The following is a 19910-nucleotide window of genomic DNA, read 5'->3' as shown; positions in this document are numbered from 1 at the left end:
TCAAAACAAAAGGGGAAGGAGGGGGAAGAGAATGGAAACAAAAACAACGTGTAAGAATTATCTCTGCTATCTTGGAGAAGAAATAGTAGAGAAAAAAAAGAAAAGAAAGGATGAAAGAAAGAAGGAAAGAAAAAAAAAAAAGAATGAAAGAAAGAAAATGAAAAAGGATAGATCGGAAGTAATCCTCGGAGACGCACAGGTTCAAATTTGATTCGCGTGAGTGAATGCAAATAAAACGGGAATTTAAAATTCGAAATACGAAATGAAACGAAACGAAACGAAACGATATGAAACGATACGAGACGAAATGAGAAAACGAGGAATATAAAAGATGAACTATATGTCAGATTTGTTTGACGTGATTCGAACGGAAAACGATCGAAAATAGCTATCGGCAAGTTCTCAGTAATGTTACATTCGTAAGTACACTGGTTCTCTTCGGTATTTGCGGGTCAGTACCCTTCTCACCAAGGCAAACGGGAATTTTGCATGAAAGAGACAGAGAGAGAGAGAGAGAGAGAGAGAGAGAGAGAAAAGAGAAATTCAAGTTCACCATAAGTGTCACTTTAAATCATAATTATTCTCGCGAAGCTTGTATAACAGAGCGACCCTCATTAATATGTAGTCACGTTTGATTAAAGCCAGATAAAACATCATATACAAAAAGAAAAAAAAAAAAAAAAAAAAGAAAAAAAGAAAAAAAGAAAAGATAAAAATGAATCAGAAGACAAAGGTATTTCCTTCGAACTTATATTACATCGTAAATGTCTCTCTATCTCGTATCTAAAGAGATCGTGGCATTATCGACAATAGGAATATTGAAAAGAACGAGTCGGAGAATTTATTGAAGATATTCTATAAGTGCTAAAAAATGAGAGCCAAAAAAGGAAAGAAAGGACAAAAAAGAAAAAAAAGAAAAAGTGAAAGAATGAAAGAAAAAAAAAAAAAAAAGAAAGAAAGAATAAGAAGAAGAAGAGGAAGAGGAGAGAGGTTGGAGGATCGTACGTCAGAGCTTGTAGATAGGGGATAGATAGGTACTATGCACTTTGGAGTTTTTCGGCGAAACGACGAACGAGCTCGTTGAGACGGGAAGGGAGAAACGGTGGGAGGGAATGCGAGGGAGAAGTAGATAGATAGGTGGCCCCGGCTTCGCGAATCAGGCTGTTTGTAATCGAGTCTGGGGAACGCCGCCGGAAACGAGGGAGATCGCGCTCGAAAATTCAAACTTTTCTCGTTAACAATTAACTCGGGCGCTCGTGAATGTTCGACTGTGTTGAATGAACAAGAGTAAGAGGAAGGTAAAGGAAGGAGATAGAAAGAGATAGATAGATAGATAGATAGATAGATAGAGAGAGAGAGAGAGAGAGAGAGAGAGAGAAGAAGAAGAAGAAGGGCCGAAGGAAAGGTCGAGGACGTTGCTGCGACTAAGTGACTCGACTTCAACCCCCCTCCCATTCCAACCCCTTCTACCAAGCTTGTTAATTATCGACATCGGCGTAGCTTGAAAGGGAATCCCAACCTAATCACCCTTTCCTTTTTCTACCCCTTCGAAAGGGAGGTCGTCTCTCGACGTACTTTTTTCCTTCGTCGTCGTCATCTTCTTCTTCTTCTTCTTCGTCTCCTGGGCACGTCGCAGACGACAGGCGTCTTCAGACGAATCGTCTATAGATACGAATAGTTAGTTCATCCGCCACCCTCCAACCCCGCCTACGTCTTTTTTTTCCCTCTTCTTTTTTTTTTTCTTTTTTTTTTTTTTTCTATACTTTTCTACCTTCCTTTACCAATCTACTTACAATTACACCTTTTCTACGTATTCTACGTATGTATTCGTGTACGTACGTAAGTATATATATGTGTGTGTGTGTGTGTGTGTGTGTGCGTATGTGTGTGTATAGAATACAGTAGGTTTTGCGATATACCAGAGGGACGTAGTAGTAGAAGACCATCAACTACGTTGCAATGCCCTTTCTCTCACAATGGCTTTAACTAGTTAACGAGCCACGAGTCCACGTGGAGAATATACCCGGGGGAGAGTTAAGACACGTACGCGCACGACTAGTCAAAAGTTCAAAACTCTCTCTCTCTCCCTTTCTCTTCATGACTGTGTACGAGCGAGAGAGAGAGAGAGAGAGAGAGGGAGGTCGAAGACCTCTTTTCTCTTCTATTCACCCGGAAGTTCTACGGGGACACCTGTCCGCGTCAGGGATACCTTCCTCTCCCTTTCTTTCTCTCTTTCTCTCTCAATCTATCTCTCTCTCTCTCTCTCTCTCTCTATCTCTCTTTACCAGTGCCTCTCCGTATTTAACATTGACTTGACATTTGTCGAAAAGGAACGAAGTAATTTTGAAGTCGAGGGAATTGTTAAAATTAACTGGTAAAACGTTATAATCCTTTCCCACTTAATCTTTCTTTCCTTCTTTTCTTTCCTTTTTTTTCTTCTTCTTTTCTTTTTAATTTTGTTCGTTTTATTACCACTATTACTATTATTGCTATTATTATTATTATTATTATTATTGTTATTATTATTATTATTATATTCTTTCATTCGTAGAAATATCATGTTCCATTAGAAACGAGCTCGAAATGAAAAGTTGTCGATATCAGACAGAACGTCCAAATTCTCTCTTTTCTCTCGAATTTTATCAGACACGTTATTCCCCCGCGAATAAACGTTTCATTTCTATCCCTTCTCTGTTTCTTTTTCTCCTTTTCACTCCCTCTCTCTCTCTCTCTCTCTCTATATATATATATATATATATATTACTCGGAATCTTTTTTCTCTCTCTCTTTTTTTTCTTTTTTTTCCTCCGTTTTTTTCTCTTCTTCTTTTTTTTTTTTTTTTTTTTTTTTTTCCTTCTTCTATGATACAACCTCTTTACAGAGAGATGTATAATTCGGCGTCGATTTTAAAAGATACTTAAAATTAAATTCGAAACGATAAAGAGGATAAACGCGTTTATTAAAGGATGAACGTGATAGTTGCTCTCTCTCTCTCTCTCTCTCTCTCTCTCTCTCTCTCTCTCTTTCTCCTTCTTATCCTCATCGTCGTCGTTCTCGTCCTCGTACTCGTTCGTAGTCTACATCGTCGAGGCTCGTATAATAATTTAAAAGGATCGTACAAAGTGGGCGAGACTCGGTGTGGAAAAGCGAGACTTTCGTCTTGTCTATTTAACGCTTCGCATTTAACCGGCTTCATTATACGACTCTAAAGGAGATTACGTAATATACATTTATACATATAACGTACACGAGCAAAGAGCAACACAACCATAGTAGTAAGTAACTTACATGCATACTTACTATTACATTACATATAGACAAGTTTTGTCTGTTGTGTAAAGTTAGAATGAACTTTTTTGTTCTTCGGTTGTTTTGCTTGATATTACGTTTTATTCAAAATGTCTGCACTCTACCGAAATATTGACTTGATTCATATACTATTAAATAAATTTAACCATGAATGAGAGAGAGAGGGAGAGAGAGATTTATATTACAATGAAACATCATTTATTCATTAATCGATTCAACGATCTTTGAAAAATGTTATAAAATCGGGAATACCGATTGAAATTTAATTGCAACGGTGAACAATTTAGACCTGTCTTTATAAAACTAGAATAACGTTGGGATTTTTCAAAAAGGAAATATAATTTACTCCGCGTCGATACGTCGTAATTCCCAAGTACTCATTCGGATTTAATAATAAACGTATTCGCGAGACAGGGATTTAATCGTCCATCCCCCTTCCTTCTTCTTCTCCTCCTCCTCCTCCTCCTTCTCCTTCTCATTGTATGCACTTTGAAAGCCTAATTACGCATGGAACACCATTCCCTACGTATTTCAATACGTTTCCGATAATATTCCTCGTCGTTTGAACGCGAAGGAAACGTTTGTTACGAGTATTTCACAATGTCTCTCTCCCATACTCTCAAATCATTCTCTTAACTATACATAGAATTTTCTCATTTTCTAGGTCTTCTAACCACCTACATGTTACTATTACGAAACACAAATTTACGGATATTGCGCGTTGCGCGTTAAAACGCGTATGCAAATAACGAAGGAAATATAATTGGATTATATTTATGTTGTTCTTATTAAAATAATTTCTATGTCGCATCGTACCTAAGACATTTAACGAAATGTAATATATCGTCTTTTAAAAATATTTTTGCATCGAAATATGTCTGCCAGTTATTTCTTATTTTTCGTACTTTTTCAAATTGAAGTTAACGTCAAAGAGGGAAGGTACACCCCCTCCTTCCCCCGCGATCACCGATCTACCCCCTTTTTTCTCTCTTTTCGTTTTTTTTCTCAATACTAACGAAATAAATGAAACTGAAAGAAAAGGACAAAAGAAAGAAAGGAAAAGAAAAAGAAAAACGTAGCATTTTCAAAGAATCTAATCGGTTTGATAAATAAATATGACAAATTTTGTTTCCCTTCTGTCTTCCCTCTTTTTTTCTTTTCAAGTAAAGTAAAGAGTGAGAAACTGGCGTTTAAAAATCGAACGTCATTTCTCACGCGTTTGTATAATGAATACCAATCAAAAAGATCCGACTGGTTGGGTATCCGGTGGCAAAAGAAAATTTAAACAAAAAAAGAAGAAAAAAAAAAAAAGAATATAATGAAACATGTATCCACGTGTGGTATCCACATAAAGACTTTTTAACTACCTAAGAGAAAAAAATCTAAAAAGGATATCTATAAAGGATAGAATAGAAAGAGAGAAAAAAGGAACAAAGAAACATTATGAAAACGCGTTATATACCGAAAGCCATAAAACTATCCGAAAAGATAGGAAAGTAAAAAGTTTGAGAAGCACTGCTACCACGTCCTTCTATTTTACACAAAGTATTGCTTTTAGCGAAGTAAGAATGAGAGACAATGATAGAAATAGAGAGAGATAGAGATAGAGAGAGAGAGAGAGAGAGAGAAAAGAGTTATTACATTTCTCTCGCAATTCAAAGTCTTTCCGCATATGCAGACGCTGCAATTACGTTGAGAAAGAGAAGAAAGTTATCGACTTCTCGAAAGGCCATTATTGTAAAGAACTGGACGTTTTCAGTTACGTTTCTCAAGCTTTTCTTCCAATCCCGTTTCCACTTCTCTCTCTCGCTCGCGCTCTCTCTCTCTCTCTCTCTCTCTCTCTCTGGCTCGAGAGAGAAGGAGGATAGAAACGGGTGCGGTTTGAAAGTACGGCTTAATTACTCGCACCGTCTATTAACGGTGCAGAACTGTGCAATTAACGATATGGGGTACTCGTTAGTAGAACGAGCCGCTCGCTGACTATCCGCGAATTATTAGCGTGTCTGGTAAACAAGCCTAAACGATATGAACTAGCGTGTGAGAGAAATAGAAAGACAGAGAAAGAGAGAGAGAAAACATAGGTATATACGATACGTAGGATTATATAGTTTCCTACGCGATACAAAAGCAAGCAAGCAAGTAACCAACCAACCAACCAACCAACCAACCAGCCAACCAACAAACCAACCAACCATCCCACCAACAAGGTGAAATATACAAGGTATATCGAAATAAGTAAAGAGAGGGATGAGGTGGCTCGAATTTCGTCGTCATGACGACGCGAGAACTCGTTGAGTTCTCGGTATTCTCGTTTCTATTCATTCAACGAACGAACGAACGAATGAACGAACGAACGAACGAACGAACGAACGAACGAACGAACGAACGAACGAACGAACGAATGAACGAACGAACGAACGAACGAACTTTGGCCCCTTTGTCGAAGGGTGCAAAGTGAAGAGAAAAATTACGTAGCGTGTGTAGACGCGTAGCGCGTTAAAGGGCTTTTTTTTGTCACGTCGATTTAACGTCCTCCCATCGCATATTACATCGCAAGCGTTAGTAGCAGCAGCAGTAACACCAGCAGCAGAAGCAGAAGCAGTAATAGTAGAAGTAGTAACACCAGCCAGCCTCTTTTCGTTAACACGAACGACGACGGCCAAGAGTTAAGCGAAATGCAAGAGGGCGACGACGTACATCATATCACCACAACCAACACCTTTTCTCTTCTCCTCTTCTCTTCTCGTCCCTCCCTCTTACGTTATATATAATATACATATACGTATGTATGTACACGTAGGTGTATATATATATATATATATATACATACATATATACATAACTACGGTTTATCGTTTGCTCTTTATGAAAAGCTTTCGTTAAACGTCGGTGACGCGCGCTTCAATGCGAAGATGGCAAAGCGCGACCTCGTCTATCTACATCTCCTTCAACGTGGAAACGAGAAAACTCCTTTTCCGTGTTGATACTACACCATTTCCCTTGCTCTAACTTCTTCTCGGTGCGATGGTGAAAGGGGAATGGGGAGATGCCTTGCTCTGTCTCTCTATCGCTCATTTATTTCTTCTCTTTTGTTTCTTTTCTCTCTCTCTCTCTCTCTCTCTCTCTTCCTCTCTCTCTTTCCCTCTTCTTCTTCTTCTATCTATTTCTCTCTCTCTTTCTCTCTCTCTCTCTCTGTCTATCTGTCTCTATCTTTATCTCTTTTTCTGGTTTCCATTCTTCTCCGAGGCTCTTCTCATTCTCGTCGAGATCATCGACCGTGTCCAAGACACACCGTAGCTCGGGTAAATTTGTTTATTTAACACTTTACCTGAATGAGAACGAACGACTGGGGCGGCGAGCCTGAAAATGCGACTGCACCGTGTCTATCTATATAAGTGTGTATACCCAACACGATTCTTCTCTTCGGGACTTATTTTCTCTCTCTCTCTCTCTTTCACTCTTATTCTTTGTGTTTGTATAGATGTGTGTGTGTATGTGTGTACGTATTTTTTTTTATCTTTCCATCGTCTATTCGTCTTTTCTCTTTTCTTTTATTCCTTTCAGATTTCTTCTTCGTCGTTCCTCTCTCTCTCTCTCTCTCTCCTTCCTTATCTCTTAGATATATCTGAGAAATGTATTGTATTATCGCGAAATGTACGATAAACATTTCGTTTAGATTAATCCAACTTTCGATTAATTTATCAATTAAAGAAAACCATTGTTTTCATTTTTATTATTTATAATATTTTAGGTTAAAGCAAATCGTTGTAATTAATTTTGTTACAGAATAATTCGAGCGAATTCTCGTTGGCATTCGACGTTCTACAAACGAAATTTGCCTTTGTCTCGTAATATTAGAAAGCTCTCTCTCTCTCTCTCTCTCTCTCTCTTCTCTTTTGAAAATCCTCTTTACGTTACGAGGATGAGGATTATCTCAGGTAAAATTGTATCTGTTACGTAATTCAATTTAACGAAATAATTAATACTAAGCTCCCTTGTAATTTGCTCCATGCTTCGGTGAAATCGCAGGAAACGGAAAAGAGAAAGGAAGATAGTGGAAAAGAGAAAGAAAGAGAAAGATGGGATTAGCTTGACTCCGTATACGTTCTTTCGATCTCTTCTTCTACGAGAGAATACGAGGGGATAAGAAAAGAGAGAATCGCTGAATAATTCAAAATGCAACGTCAAGTAGAGATACTCTGTGTGAGCGCGTGTGTGTGTGTGTGTGTGTATGAGGGAGAGAGAGAGAGAGAGAGAGAGAGAGAGAGAGAGAGAGAGAGAGAGAATCAAAAAATCGATAGTATCTCAAAGTAAAAAATTATATATATCGACTTCAAATAGAAAATATTATCTTCTATGATATACTTAATTCTCTTTCTTCAAGAATTAGTTTTTTTTTACTACAATCGATCTCATATATATATATATATATTTATATATATATATATATATATATATATATATATATATAAATATGAATATATTTATTATAATAGACGAACTATTATTACGTTATAAAACATCTAATAATAATTCATAGATCAAAGATAATATTTCCAGTTCTTAGATAAAACACAGTTCTTACGTCTTTGCGATTCTTGTAAAATCGAGAAATTATACGAGAGCTTTGCCTCGGTTGTTTTATTACGGTCAAGTAGAAAATGCACAAGCGTACGTAATACGAATATTACAATTATCCAGATTTTTTTTTTTTCTACCAGCTGAAATATTATCCTGGACAATCATTTTTAACTAGAAATTTTCGACGATGAGTCTGACGAAAAAAAAAAGAAAAAGAAAAAGAAAAAAAAAATTTAACACGCTCCCTTTTAGCTCCGCAATATCAGGTGCGAATATTTTTTTTTTTTTTTTTTTTTTTTTTTTTTATAATTAATTTTATAATTATAATATCAAAAAAGAAACCACAATGTGGACCGAGTAAAAGAAGAGGGAGGAGTAGAGTTAATAGAATTTTCAGAAAAGCTATTCGAAAGCTGTTAATAACAAGTCTCGATAATAATCTTCATTTGTAGCGTCGATCGATATATAAATATACCTATATATTTATATATATATATATATATATATATATTTTATATATATATATAGTTAGGTAAGAAAAAAGAAGGGACGGAGAGAAAAGGAGAGGCGGTTTCGAGTGGAAAGCACCGTCGAGATCAAACTTTGGTGCCTTTGGAAAGTTCTTCCTCGCTTAGTTCCCCTTCTTCGTTCCCTTTCCCTTCGTACCTCTTTAAGTAGCGGACGAAAGGGTGAGTAGGGTTAGGGGGATTCCACCAATGTGGTCGCCGACAACTAGCCATATCGAAGGAATTCTCAGGAGAAGAAGGAAGTATCTATCTATCTATCTATCTATCTATCTATCTATCTATCTATAGGTAGCGAACAGAAAATCCCGCAATTATCAAGCTGTGCCGGAATACAATGGCCACCGTTCACTTTCTGTCTCGCCACCCTATATATATATATATATATATATATATATATATAGAAACGTTTGCCCCTTCCTCATCCCTTCTATTCTCCAATGTTCTCCCCTTATCCTTCTAGTCCAGTCTTACTATTCTATCCACTCTACTCTTTCCACACCTGATCAAAGAGAAAGAAAGAGAGAGAGAGAAAGAGACTTATAAGTTATAATCTTCGAATCAATAAATCGTCACCTCTTTCAATTTCCATTGGCGATCGTTAACTATAGTATTATAAATTAATGCCAAACACGAATTATATCAACGACGATTTTATTAATCATTGTGAGAGACAATTTGCAGTTTTATTAATACGTTTGTATTATATTTACTTTTGTTCGTCGTTTGATTGTGTTAAAAGATTGTGTTTTTATTTTCCTTTTTTTTTTTTAATTATAATCCCCGATATTACATCTTCACGATCGATTCAAATCGATTTCGACGGTATGTATATATATATATATATACGTGTACGTGTGTATATAGTTATTATTTCTGTTAGAAATTCGTAGTTATAATTTCGTTTCTTTTTCAATTTGAATTCTCCAATATTTATAATATCGATTAAAATTGTTCGCGTCTTTATAAATAATTTAAAATGGATTTTCGATATATCGTATATATATATATATATATATATATAATTTACATACGTTTGACAAAGTTTCAATTTAACATAACAAAAGCGATCGGTAACCTGTTCGATCGTACGTGAATTTATTTTTAATTCGAAAATATCGAATCTATTATAATACATACATATGTAAGTATAATCTCATATCATATCATATATATATATATATATACATATATACATATATAAGATAGATCAGTTTGTCGTAATAAAAAGGGTTGGGGGATATTTTCGATTTTATAACGTTCTCACGATCGGCCGATCGAAGAAAATGGCGCCCTTTATGGACGTAAACGCGATTATTAGAAGAGTCCGTGTACGTGCCAAGAGTATAATTCCAAGTACTCCGAGTTAATATCGTACGAGCGAGCTCCTACGTGCGTTATCGATCGATCCATATCGGTCTCGCCACCGACGGACGCTTCATAAAAAGTAGAGTATGTGTGTGTCCATATATGTATGTACGTGCACGTGATATGTATATATATGTGTGTGAACGTGAAAAAGAGAGATGGAAAGAAAGAGAGAAAAAGACAGAGAAAGAGAGAGAGAGAGAGAGAGAGAGAGAGAGAGAGTCAGTTATATCCACAAGGAATCCCAATAAGTTTTTCCTCGAGGCTTCGATCCACAATCGGTTTGTATTCGTGATTCCATCATGATGGTGGTAGTGTTGTGATGATAGTGGTGGAAATCGCTCGCGAAAAATTCTTTTCACTATCGCAAATAATAACGCATTGGACTTGGTCTTAAATTCCTCCTTTTATTTTTCTTTTTTTCATCGTCTTCTTCTTCTTCTTCTTTTTCTTCTATTTTTCTTTTTTTTTTCTTTTTTTGTTTTTTTTTTTTAATACTTTTTTGCACGCTTTTTTCTCCACTCTTTATCTTTTTTTTTTTTTTTTTTTTTTTTTTACCACGTTTTACTTTCGCGTAATATCGTTCGGCCATTTATTTAAGACACGCCACATTAAAGATATATATATATATATATATATAATTTTTATATACATTGTGTATATAAAAAATATTAATAGGATAAAAATGATGTGATATGCAGGTATGCAATTGTAATTTTAAGCTTCCAATGACGAACTTTTTCTGTCTTTTTTCTGTTTCATTCTTTCCTTTTCTTTTTTTTTTTTTTTCATCCTGGAACGATCAATTATTTTTACTCGAGAACGGCATATGTGCGTGTATGAGAGAAAGAGAGTGAGACAGACAGACAGACAGAGAGAGAAAGAGAGAGATGTTATTGGTGCTTAAGCCAAACCACGGACAGAGTTTCTTAATAATAAATTCCGCTGAGAGTGTAGAGATAAAGGGGTTGATGGGGAAATAGAAAGAGAGAGAGAGAGAGATAGAGGAATGGGCAGGGATGAGAATTTGAAATTTTTCTCTCTATCTCTAAGAAAGAATTCGCTGAGGGATCGTAATATTAATTAGATTTACAAACTTTCGTCTCGAAATGGACTGAGAAGGAAGAGAAAGGAGGGTTGGAGGAGTAGAAAAAAAAATGCCTTCTCCAGATATGCTTTTTACATTCAGAAAAATCAACGGGGGAGAAACGTTCGTTCGTTGCGTAACAATATATCGTTAGTACCATAGCTTTTTCTCTCTCTCTCTCTCTCTCTCTCCCTCTCTCTCACTCACATACATATACATACACTTTCTATCCCTTCCCCCAATTTTTTTCTCCTCGGTGGTAGAGTTATGAGAAAAAGTTTTTAACCGTAAGCGCGCGTTCCTCGTGTCTAAAGCGGCATAATACTTTTTTTCTTCTTCTTCTTCTTTTTTTTTTATTTTCTCTCTTTTCTTTTTTTTTCGTGCTCTTTTTTTTTTTTTTTCTTTTTCTATCGTACATAGGTATTACAGTTTTTTACGTATACGTGTATATATGTATATATGTACTCGTGCAAACCGATGAAAATAACTGACCGTTTCGAAGTTAAAGGTCTCTCTTTCTCTCTCTCTCTCTCTCTCTCTCTCTCTCTCTCTCTCTCTCTCTCTCTCTCTCTCTCTTTCGTTCGTGAAAAATAGTTTTTAACTTTTTCAACATTAAGCATTGACTATATATATATGTATGTGTGTGCGCGCACGTGTGTGTGTTAAATGTATATAAATGTGTAATTATAACGTATATTATTTATCGTTTCACATTTCACCCTTCCACTTTCCTTTTTTTTTCTATTTATTTTTACAACTTTTTTCTCATATATTTCTTGTTTGTTGTTGTTGTTGTTGTTGTTGTTTTCGTTACTGTTTGTTCTCGTTGGTCGTTTTTTCTTGTTTCTTTTTCTTTATTTCACTTTTCACTTTATTTCTTTTTTGCTCTGTCCTCTTTTCTATTTTTCTTTTCTTTTTCTTCTTTTTTTCCCGTTAGAGTTTAGCAATAGCAGTAAAAGTTGGTGTTCAAAGGAGGTGTTCAAAAAAAAAAAAAAAAAAAAAGAAACAACAAAAGAAAAAAAAAAAGAAGAAGAAGAAGAAGAAGAAGAAGAAGAAAAAGGGAACACCGAATGTAACGAATAACAACGCGTTATATCGGTTAGAAAGTCCAAGGTATAAAGAATAACTGTGTGCGAGAGAAATTTCAAACGTTCGGAAAGTGCAATTAAAAAGGAAAGGGAGAAAGGAAAAAAGAGAGAATGTGTATGTGTGTGTGTGTGTGTGTGTGTGCGTGAGAGAGAGAGAGAGAGTATAGAAAGGTGGGACGATTTGTAGGGTAGAACTTTTCGTTGCAACGAGAAAACGATCGATTGAACGATTCGAAATGAAAGAGAAAGAGAAAGAAAGGAAAGAGAGAGAGAGAGAGAGAGAGAGAGAAAAGACAAAGGCCGTGAAAAGCGATTGACGACAATCGGGAAGCAATTTCAACTCGGCCTTCTTTTAAAACTCACTATTCTCTTCGTTCCTTTTCTTTATGGTGGTACCCAGTGCGCAAAACTTGTTACGATTAGGTCGGCTCGCTAAGTCTCGAAATTACCCTTAGAGAAATAGCGAAAGAAGAAGAAGAAAGAGAGAGAGAGAGAGAGAGAGAGAGAGAGAAATAGAGAGAATAATAGAAAAAATGAATAGAGAAAGAAGTCTCGCATTGATAATTTTCAAGAAGGGATTTTCTAATTACAAATTTTCCACAGTTTCCACAATTTTCATCATTGTTTTACTTCTTCTCATTCTTTTTATACTCTCGTTTCAACCAAATCTCTAAATCTCCTTTCTCTCTCATTCTTTTTTCTTAATCTTTTCTTTACCGCGAGAAAAAACTTTGACTTCAATAATCTCTTTTCTATCTTTATCTCTCTCTTTCTCTCTCTTATCCTGAAGAACTGAAAAGCGAGAATCGACGTTAAGAAGGAATATAAAAATTGCGATAGATCCGTTCGATCCTCTTTCGTATTCGTAAATCCGAAGGATTATCGATTCGTCTTATAGCTCTAGGATCTTCCTTCCCTTTAGATCCTTTGAGCGGGAACCTTTTTTCTACTTTTACTTCTACTTCTTCTTCTTCTTCTTCTTCTTCTTCTCCTTCATCTTCTTCCTCTTCTATATCCTCGTCTGCTCTTTCTTTCTTTCTTTTTTTTTTTTTTTTTTTTTTTTTTTTTTCCACTTGCCAACGTCTCGTAGTAGCGAGAAATCCCGATAAGTCTTCTCACTCGCGGCCAATCCAATCGTCGGTGTCGATTCGTCGTCAATGCCGGGTCGACCGAAAGCGAATATAGCCGAGTATATACCTTCTTTTCCACGTCAGTGAAAAGGAGTGACTGGAAAGTCGAAGAAAAGGAGAAGAGAGAGAGAGAGAGAGAGAGAGAGAGAGAGAGAGAGAGGACATCAAGAAGAGAAGGATCGTGTCTCGTGAGAGCTCCTTTACGTGGACGTGCGAGTGCTGATAAATAAATAACGCGTGTTCGTTCTTTCCTTCCTTCCTTCCTTCCTTCCTTCTATCAAAAGGGAAAGAGAGAGAGAGAGAGAGAGAGAGAGAGGGTGAGAGTGAGAAAGAAAGAGGAGGGAAAAAAGAAGAGGGGGAAAAAATAGGGAGAAGAAAGTAGTAGGTACGGTCAAGAGTCGAATGGCGAGGTAGTAGTAAAGGAAAGTAACGTGAGCCCGTAAAAGAGAATCAATTCGATTCCCAAGTCGTCGTAGTAGTCTCCTCTCGCCCTCTCGCTCTTTCACTATCTCCTCCTCTTACTTTTCCTCTTCCTCTTTCTCTCCTTTCTCCTCCTCCTCCACCTTCTCCTCTTCGTCTTCCTTTTTTCACGACTATCTCGTATCTTTTCCTCGCCTTCTTGGTCCACCCTCTCTTCCGACTGAGCACACGACTGGTTTTCCTCACTCCACTAAACGAAAGAGAGAGAGAGAGAGAGAGAGAGAGAGAGAGAGAGAGATGGAAAAAGAAAAAGAGAAAGAAATTCAGGCTCTCCCTCATCCTCTCCGTACGTTCCTTCTTTCCGTGCAACAAGTGCGCCTCGACTCGCATCTTTAAGAAAGCTGCTCTGGCCGCCGACCCTCCCTCTCGTTCAAGACGCCACCACCATTCTACGCCCAGATCCTCTCTCTCTCTCTCTCTCTCTCTCCCTTTCTTTTTTTCTTATTTCTTTTTCTTACTCTTTCTTAGTCCGATCCTTACTTTTATCCTTCTCATCCTTCTCCTTCTTCTCCGTTTTCCACATTTTCTTCTCACTCCTCCTCCTCCGTCTTCTTTTCTTTCTCCTTCTTCTCCTTCTTTTCTTCATTCTCCTCCTCCTCCTTCTTCTTCTCTTTCTTTAGCCAACAGCCACTGGCCAACCCACAACTATCTTCTAAATCACTCCCGGTACTCTTTACTTTTCAGTCACTCTTTCTTTCCTCTTTCTCTCTCTCTCTCTCTCTCTCTCTACCTCTCTTCTCCTTGTCTTCATCGTCCTTTCTTTTTCCACTCTTTCTGACTTCCTTCCTTACTACTTTCAACGATCCTCCCGACTTCCAAATCGATTTGAATGTTCTACTTTTCTCTCTATCTATCTATCTATCTATCTATTTACCAGACTATAGCTCTCTCTCTCTCTCTCTCTCTCTCTTTCTCTTACTTTGCCCCTTTTTTTTTTTTTCATTTCTCACTACTTTTTATTCGATGGAAAGACAGCTTGGAGGATAGAAAGGGAGGAGGAAAAGGAGGAGGATTCATACATATGTGCATACGGCGTGAGCTCGTTCGGGCGAAGAGGAAAAGTGCCGATGGAACTTTCGAAAGAGGTCGGAGGTAACACACCTTCCTCTTATTTCTTTCTTTCTTTCTTTCCTTCTTTCTTCTTCTCCTTTCATTTTTTTTTTTTTTTCTTTCATTCCCTTTCTTTCTTCTCTTTCTCCCGATGAAAAGCCGGACTGCGAGTGATTCCGAAAGGAACAAAAAAAAAAAAAAAAAAAAAAAAAAAAAAAAAAAGAACGAAAAGAAAGAAAAAAAAAAGGAAGAAAGAAAGAATTCCCTTGTATACGATTTCCTCGGAAAAAGGGGGGAGGGGGGAAATGTAGAAAAAGAAAAAGAGGAAATATAGAAGAGCCTCGTTGAAATGCCTGGCATTTTTCAGCTCAAAGGGATGACTTCTTCATTTTTTTTTCTTTTCTTTTCTTTTTTTTTTTTTTTTTTGCAAACCCGCCTCCCAATCCCTTTCGTATTTCAATGCCCTTATCACTTCGCTACAATTCTTCCATCTCTTTCGATGATTGTTACGAAGGCAAGGAAGCAGATATATCCTATGAAGTATAATAACAAATTCTCTTCTACTATAATGATATTTAACGATGATGATAATAATAGTGATCTACGATACCTACATACACGTACATACGTATATATATATATATATATACGCATATCGAAATTAAGATCTACGACGAAAAAATAAATGGAAATTTTATGATTATGATAAAGTCGGTTAATGAAACGATTGAAACGAGAATGGAGACGGAAATTAAAGAGGTTCGAGCGTACGTTGACATAATCGAGTGAGCGAGTGAGTAAATTAAAGTATATACGTGTGTGTATGTGTGTGTGAGAGAGAGAAAAAGAGAGAGACAGAGAGAGGATATCGTCTCTTCTTGAAAAGGAAAGAGAGAGAGAATATCATCTCTTCGAAAAAAAGAGATTGGAAGTGAGAGAGAGAGAGAGCGAGAGAGAGGAAGGGAAAGGGGAAAAAGGGTTCGATTGTCATCCGACGAAACGCGTGAAATTTATCGGCGGTTTAATGCCCTTCGGGACGTTTATAGGGGCGCAATAAATAAAAGCCGATCGGTGTTACGGCAACGATCGGTCGAGAGGGTGTGAGAAAGAAGAGGGAGAGGTTTAACGGGAATGAGAGAAAGAGAGAAAGATATATATATATATATATATATATAGAGAGAGAAAGAGAGAAAGAGAGGTACATGCACGCGCGTACCCGTGCTCTATCCCTCCATCCCTCTATCCCTCTATATGTCGTCGTATCGAAAGAAGCATCGAAAACGAGTCCTCTTCGACTTTGTCCGCTTGAACCTCGTTCGATTCGATCGTTAAAAGTAATTTACGCGAAATAAGCTTTCCCTCTCTTTCTCTTTCTCTCTCTTTCTCATATTTTTATCTCTTTCTGTCTGTTTGTCTCTCTCTCTCTCTCTCTCTCTCTTTCTCTCTCTGTCTCTCTTTCTCCAAGAGATATCTTTATCATCGTTACCCATTTTTAAGCTCGAATATATACACTTCTTATCGATCGTCCTGATTTCAACTCTGTACAATTTTATTCGCATTTATAGATACATTACTACGGATAATAATCTCTATAAAAATTTCTGACGATAAAGTAGATATAAATTCTGGTCTGAAACGACATTGTTTAATGGTTAATTTGTCGCTGATTCAATGTATAGGATGATCGTAAACGATCGGTTCGATCGTAATTACATATTCGTAATTACAATTTTCGTAAAGATTATGGATTATTAGAATGGGATAAACGATGATAAGAAAATTTTTCGTAGAATCGAAAACTTTGTTATGTTATATCGCGATAGTACGCATGTATATATATATATAGGTATAATTACATTGAATTATCGTCGATATCTTTTATAATAGATTTGTTAGGATTTTATGAGAAATAAAATTGAGGGAGAAGGCAAGAAGTACTTCTCCCTTTCTCTCTCTCTCTCTCTCTCTCTCTCTCTCTCTCTCTTTCTCGTCAAAGAATCACAGGCAGTTCGTTGAGTACTTTTAACGATCGAAACCACCACCTTCACCGAGAAGGAAAGTTATTAATGATCCAAGTTGGGAGAACGTACAGAGGAAATGTAGCTATCGAACGGAGCAACTTTTTTTCTTTCCTTCTTTCTTTCATTTATTCTTCCTTTATTTTTCTCCTCATTCTTTTTTTTATTTTTTTTTTTTCTTTCCCAAATCCTCCCTTCCTCTCTGAATTTTCTCTCTCTCTCTCTCTCTCTCTCTCTCTTTTTCTCTCATATAAACAGAACGTATATACATCACTCGGTCTTTCTCGCGTTCGGACTCTTTCGGATTTCTTCGTCGAGTTGGTAGTAGATCGGTTTACAAATTACGCCGAAAGTTCCTTCGGATAATGGATTCCGGAATAAATGAAACTGCCTGGCTATAATTTAAACGGATACCCCAAGAGAAGGTACTTTTCGTCACGGCGTGAGGAATGGCGAAGTGACTAGGAACTGACAGAAAATCGATCGCTCGGACTTTGGCTGCTGACCGAGACTCGTCTCCTCTTTCTCCTCCACCCTTTTTCACCCTCTCATCCTCGTTCTCATCCTCATCCTCATCCTCCTCCTCCTCCTCCTCTTCTTCTTCGTCTGCCATCGTGTTTCCACGTTGAAACGCTACTCTCCGAGAAATCCTTCTCTTCTCATAGATATACGTATACACACACACACATATATATATATATATATATACACAGACAGACACATACATACGTATGTACGTATATAGATATACGTAAACCTATACATCTATACCAATCTATCTATCTGTATACGTATAACGCAAAAAAGCTCACTGAGATTTATTCGCGGTCACGCTGCACGTAATCTCGACGGTTTATCGAACGTAATCACGTACGTTCGATCTTTTTCGTTTCGTTTCGTTTCTTTCTTTTTTTTTCTTCTTTTGCTCACCTTCCCCATTTGTTTCCAATTTTTTCTCTCTCTCTCTCTCTCTCTCTCTCTCTCTCTCTCTTTCTCTCTCTTTTTCTTTTCTTTTTCGTTTGTCTTTTCGACGCCTACGATTTTAACGGATACTCTTTTCCCCTTTTTAACGTAATGACAGTATATATATTATATATATATATATATATAAAAAAAAAAAAAAAGAAAAAATAAACAAAAGAAAGAAAAGAAGACACAAACACGAGTGTCGTAGATCGTACGATCATGCGTGCCTTTTTCCTTTCATTCGTAATACGCAAGGATATATTTTACGTTTCGAATTTATTTCTCGCTGAAAATGTGAGAATGAGAATAAAAAACGAAAAGAAATGATCGTCGCGAAATGATCGTTTCGATAGAAAAAGAGAAAAAAAAATTATATATATAAAAGATATGAGAATATCTTTGTCGAATCGTTTTCGTCGAACCAATAACATACGTATAACTGATTTGGTTCACTCATATAATAATACTAAGAATTTTACCCAAACGTATTACATCCACGAATATTAATATTAATTATAATAATAATGATAATAATAATAATAATAATAATATCTGTCTATGTCGGAATAGCTCCAAGAGATTTAGATTTCCAGGATGATCATCTCCCATAGGTATTTGTGTTATTACTTACCACGAACAAGGATGAGGGCGCTGAACAGGAGCACGGTTTTCAACGGCCAACTGGCCATCCTGGCTTGGACCGTTACGTCGATTCAGCTTCCTCCTGAAACAATACAAGCGTGCTCAATCAATCAACCCATCCATCCCGATCCCCAGCCAACCTTCCTTCTCTCTCTCTCTCTCTTTTACACACACGCATATATATATGCCTACATATACGTCAGTTCTGTCTGCTTCCCTCAACACTCTCCTCCTTTCGTCTCGTCTTTTCTGGCAGTCTGCCCGTCCGACCACCCCCACCTACCCACCCTCTCCCACCTACCATACTCTACAACGTATCGACAATTTCTTTTTTTTGCCTCTCAAATCTCTAGCCAGGGGTTTGTCCGCTCAATGAAAGTCCTCCTAGCAAGTATATATACCCACTTATATATTATATGTATGTATGTATGTATGTATGTATGTATGTATGTATATGTATGTATGTATGTATGTATGTATGTATGTATGTATGTATACGTCCTGAACATAATCGTAAAATATGCATACGCTTATTCGACTTTCCATATGCTTTTTTTTTTTATATATATCCTACCATAAAATTATCAAAAGTTACGTTTATCGTGCACGTATTGTTATCATGGTTGGTGATATATTTTACGCATGACACAATTTCATTTTCTCTGGTTCGTAGGGTAGCTCGTTTTATTCTTTCTTTCTTTCTTTCTTTTTTTTTATTTTTATTTTTTTGGCCTTATCTTTTTTCGAAAAAGTAAAAGGGGAGAAAATGTAAAAGCCGGTGGTAACTGGTTTCCGGGGAAACTTCCCAACGACTAAATAATTCGAAGTACTCGTTAACGTGGATAGCACTAGATAGTAGATAAATTTCGCTAATTACTCCTCGATGATAGTTCCACTCTTAACAGCTACTTAACAACACTTACAACATAGCTATTTTCTTCATTGGTTTCTTTTCTTTTTCTTCCGAGTTTTTTTGGAAATTTAAGAGACGAAAAAAGACGCTGTCGTTATATATATATATATGTGTGTGTGTGTGTGTGTGTGTGTGTGTGCATACTGAGGAAAGTTTTATCGAAACGAGACGTTCCCGTAAAACTTATTTATGTATATATGTATGTATATGTATGTATGTACCTGACTAAGGCGCTTATAAGTAGAATATTCTGATGTATTGATATTTCTCTGAATGAATTTTTGTTATCTTTCCTCTTTTTTTTTTTTTTTTTTTTTTTTTTTTTTTTTTTTTTTAGTACTACAAAGATTTTGTATGATCCTATTGTAAGAGATAAATAAAAAGAATTATATTATATTATTTATATATATATATCTGCAATTGTATTGACTATATTTGTTCAAATTATTTACGTTTACAGAAAAAAAAAGAAAGAAAAAAAAAAAAAAAAAAAAGAACACTTTTCATATTAATTATATTTGAACTCTATTGAAACTAACTTAGTTTCTTCGTATATAATTTATATCTTTAATATATATTTATTCCCATAATCATACATAGAGAGGTATATAAATGCATACATGCATACGTATGCAGATCGATTATACGAGAAGATCGTTACGACAGAAGATAATACCTATTCTCCTGAGCTCAATGAAAGGGAACGTCAGGTAAACGTGAACTCTTCACAAATACTCGTACACAAAAGCCACTG

General features: G+C 36.4%; 1 protein-coding gene across 14 annotated transcripts in view; it reads right to left on the bottom strand.

Moving 5' to 3' along the window:
- LOC124955107 (Down syndrome cell adhesion molecule-like protein Dscam2) overlaps positions 1-19910 on the bottom strand; it is a 201574-nt gene that overhangs the window by 93423 nt on the left and 88241 nt on the right. For all 14 annotated transcript variants that reach the window (XM_047509019.1, XM_047509007.1, XM_047509020.1 and 11 more), the window contains one exon: positions 18233-18325. Coding sequence is in view for 9 of the 14 variants with exons in the window: in XM_047509008.1 (XP_047364964.1) it covers positions 18233-18290 (58 nt within the window). In the remaining 5 variants the exon portion in view is untranslated. The remainder of the gene's footprint in view (positions 1-18232; positions 18326-19910) is intronic.

Source organism: Vespa velutina, chromosome 17 (genome assembly GCF_912470025.1).
Source record: "Vespa velutina chromosome 17, iVesVel2.1, whole genome shotgun sequence".
Classification (NCBI taxonomy): domain Eukaryota; kingdom Metazoa; phylum Arthropoda; class Insecta; order Hymenoptera; family Vespidae; genus Vespa; species Vespa velutina.
Note: the sequence above shows the minus strand (reverse complement) of the source record. Positions and strands in the feature narration are given on the sequence as shown.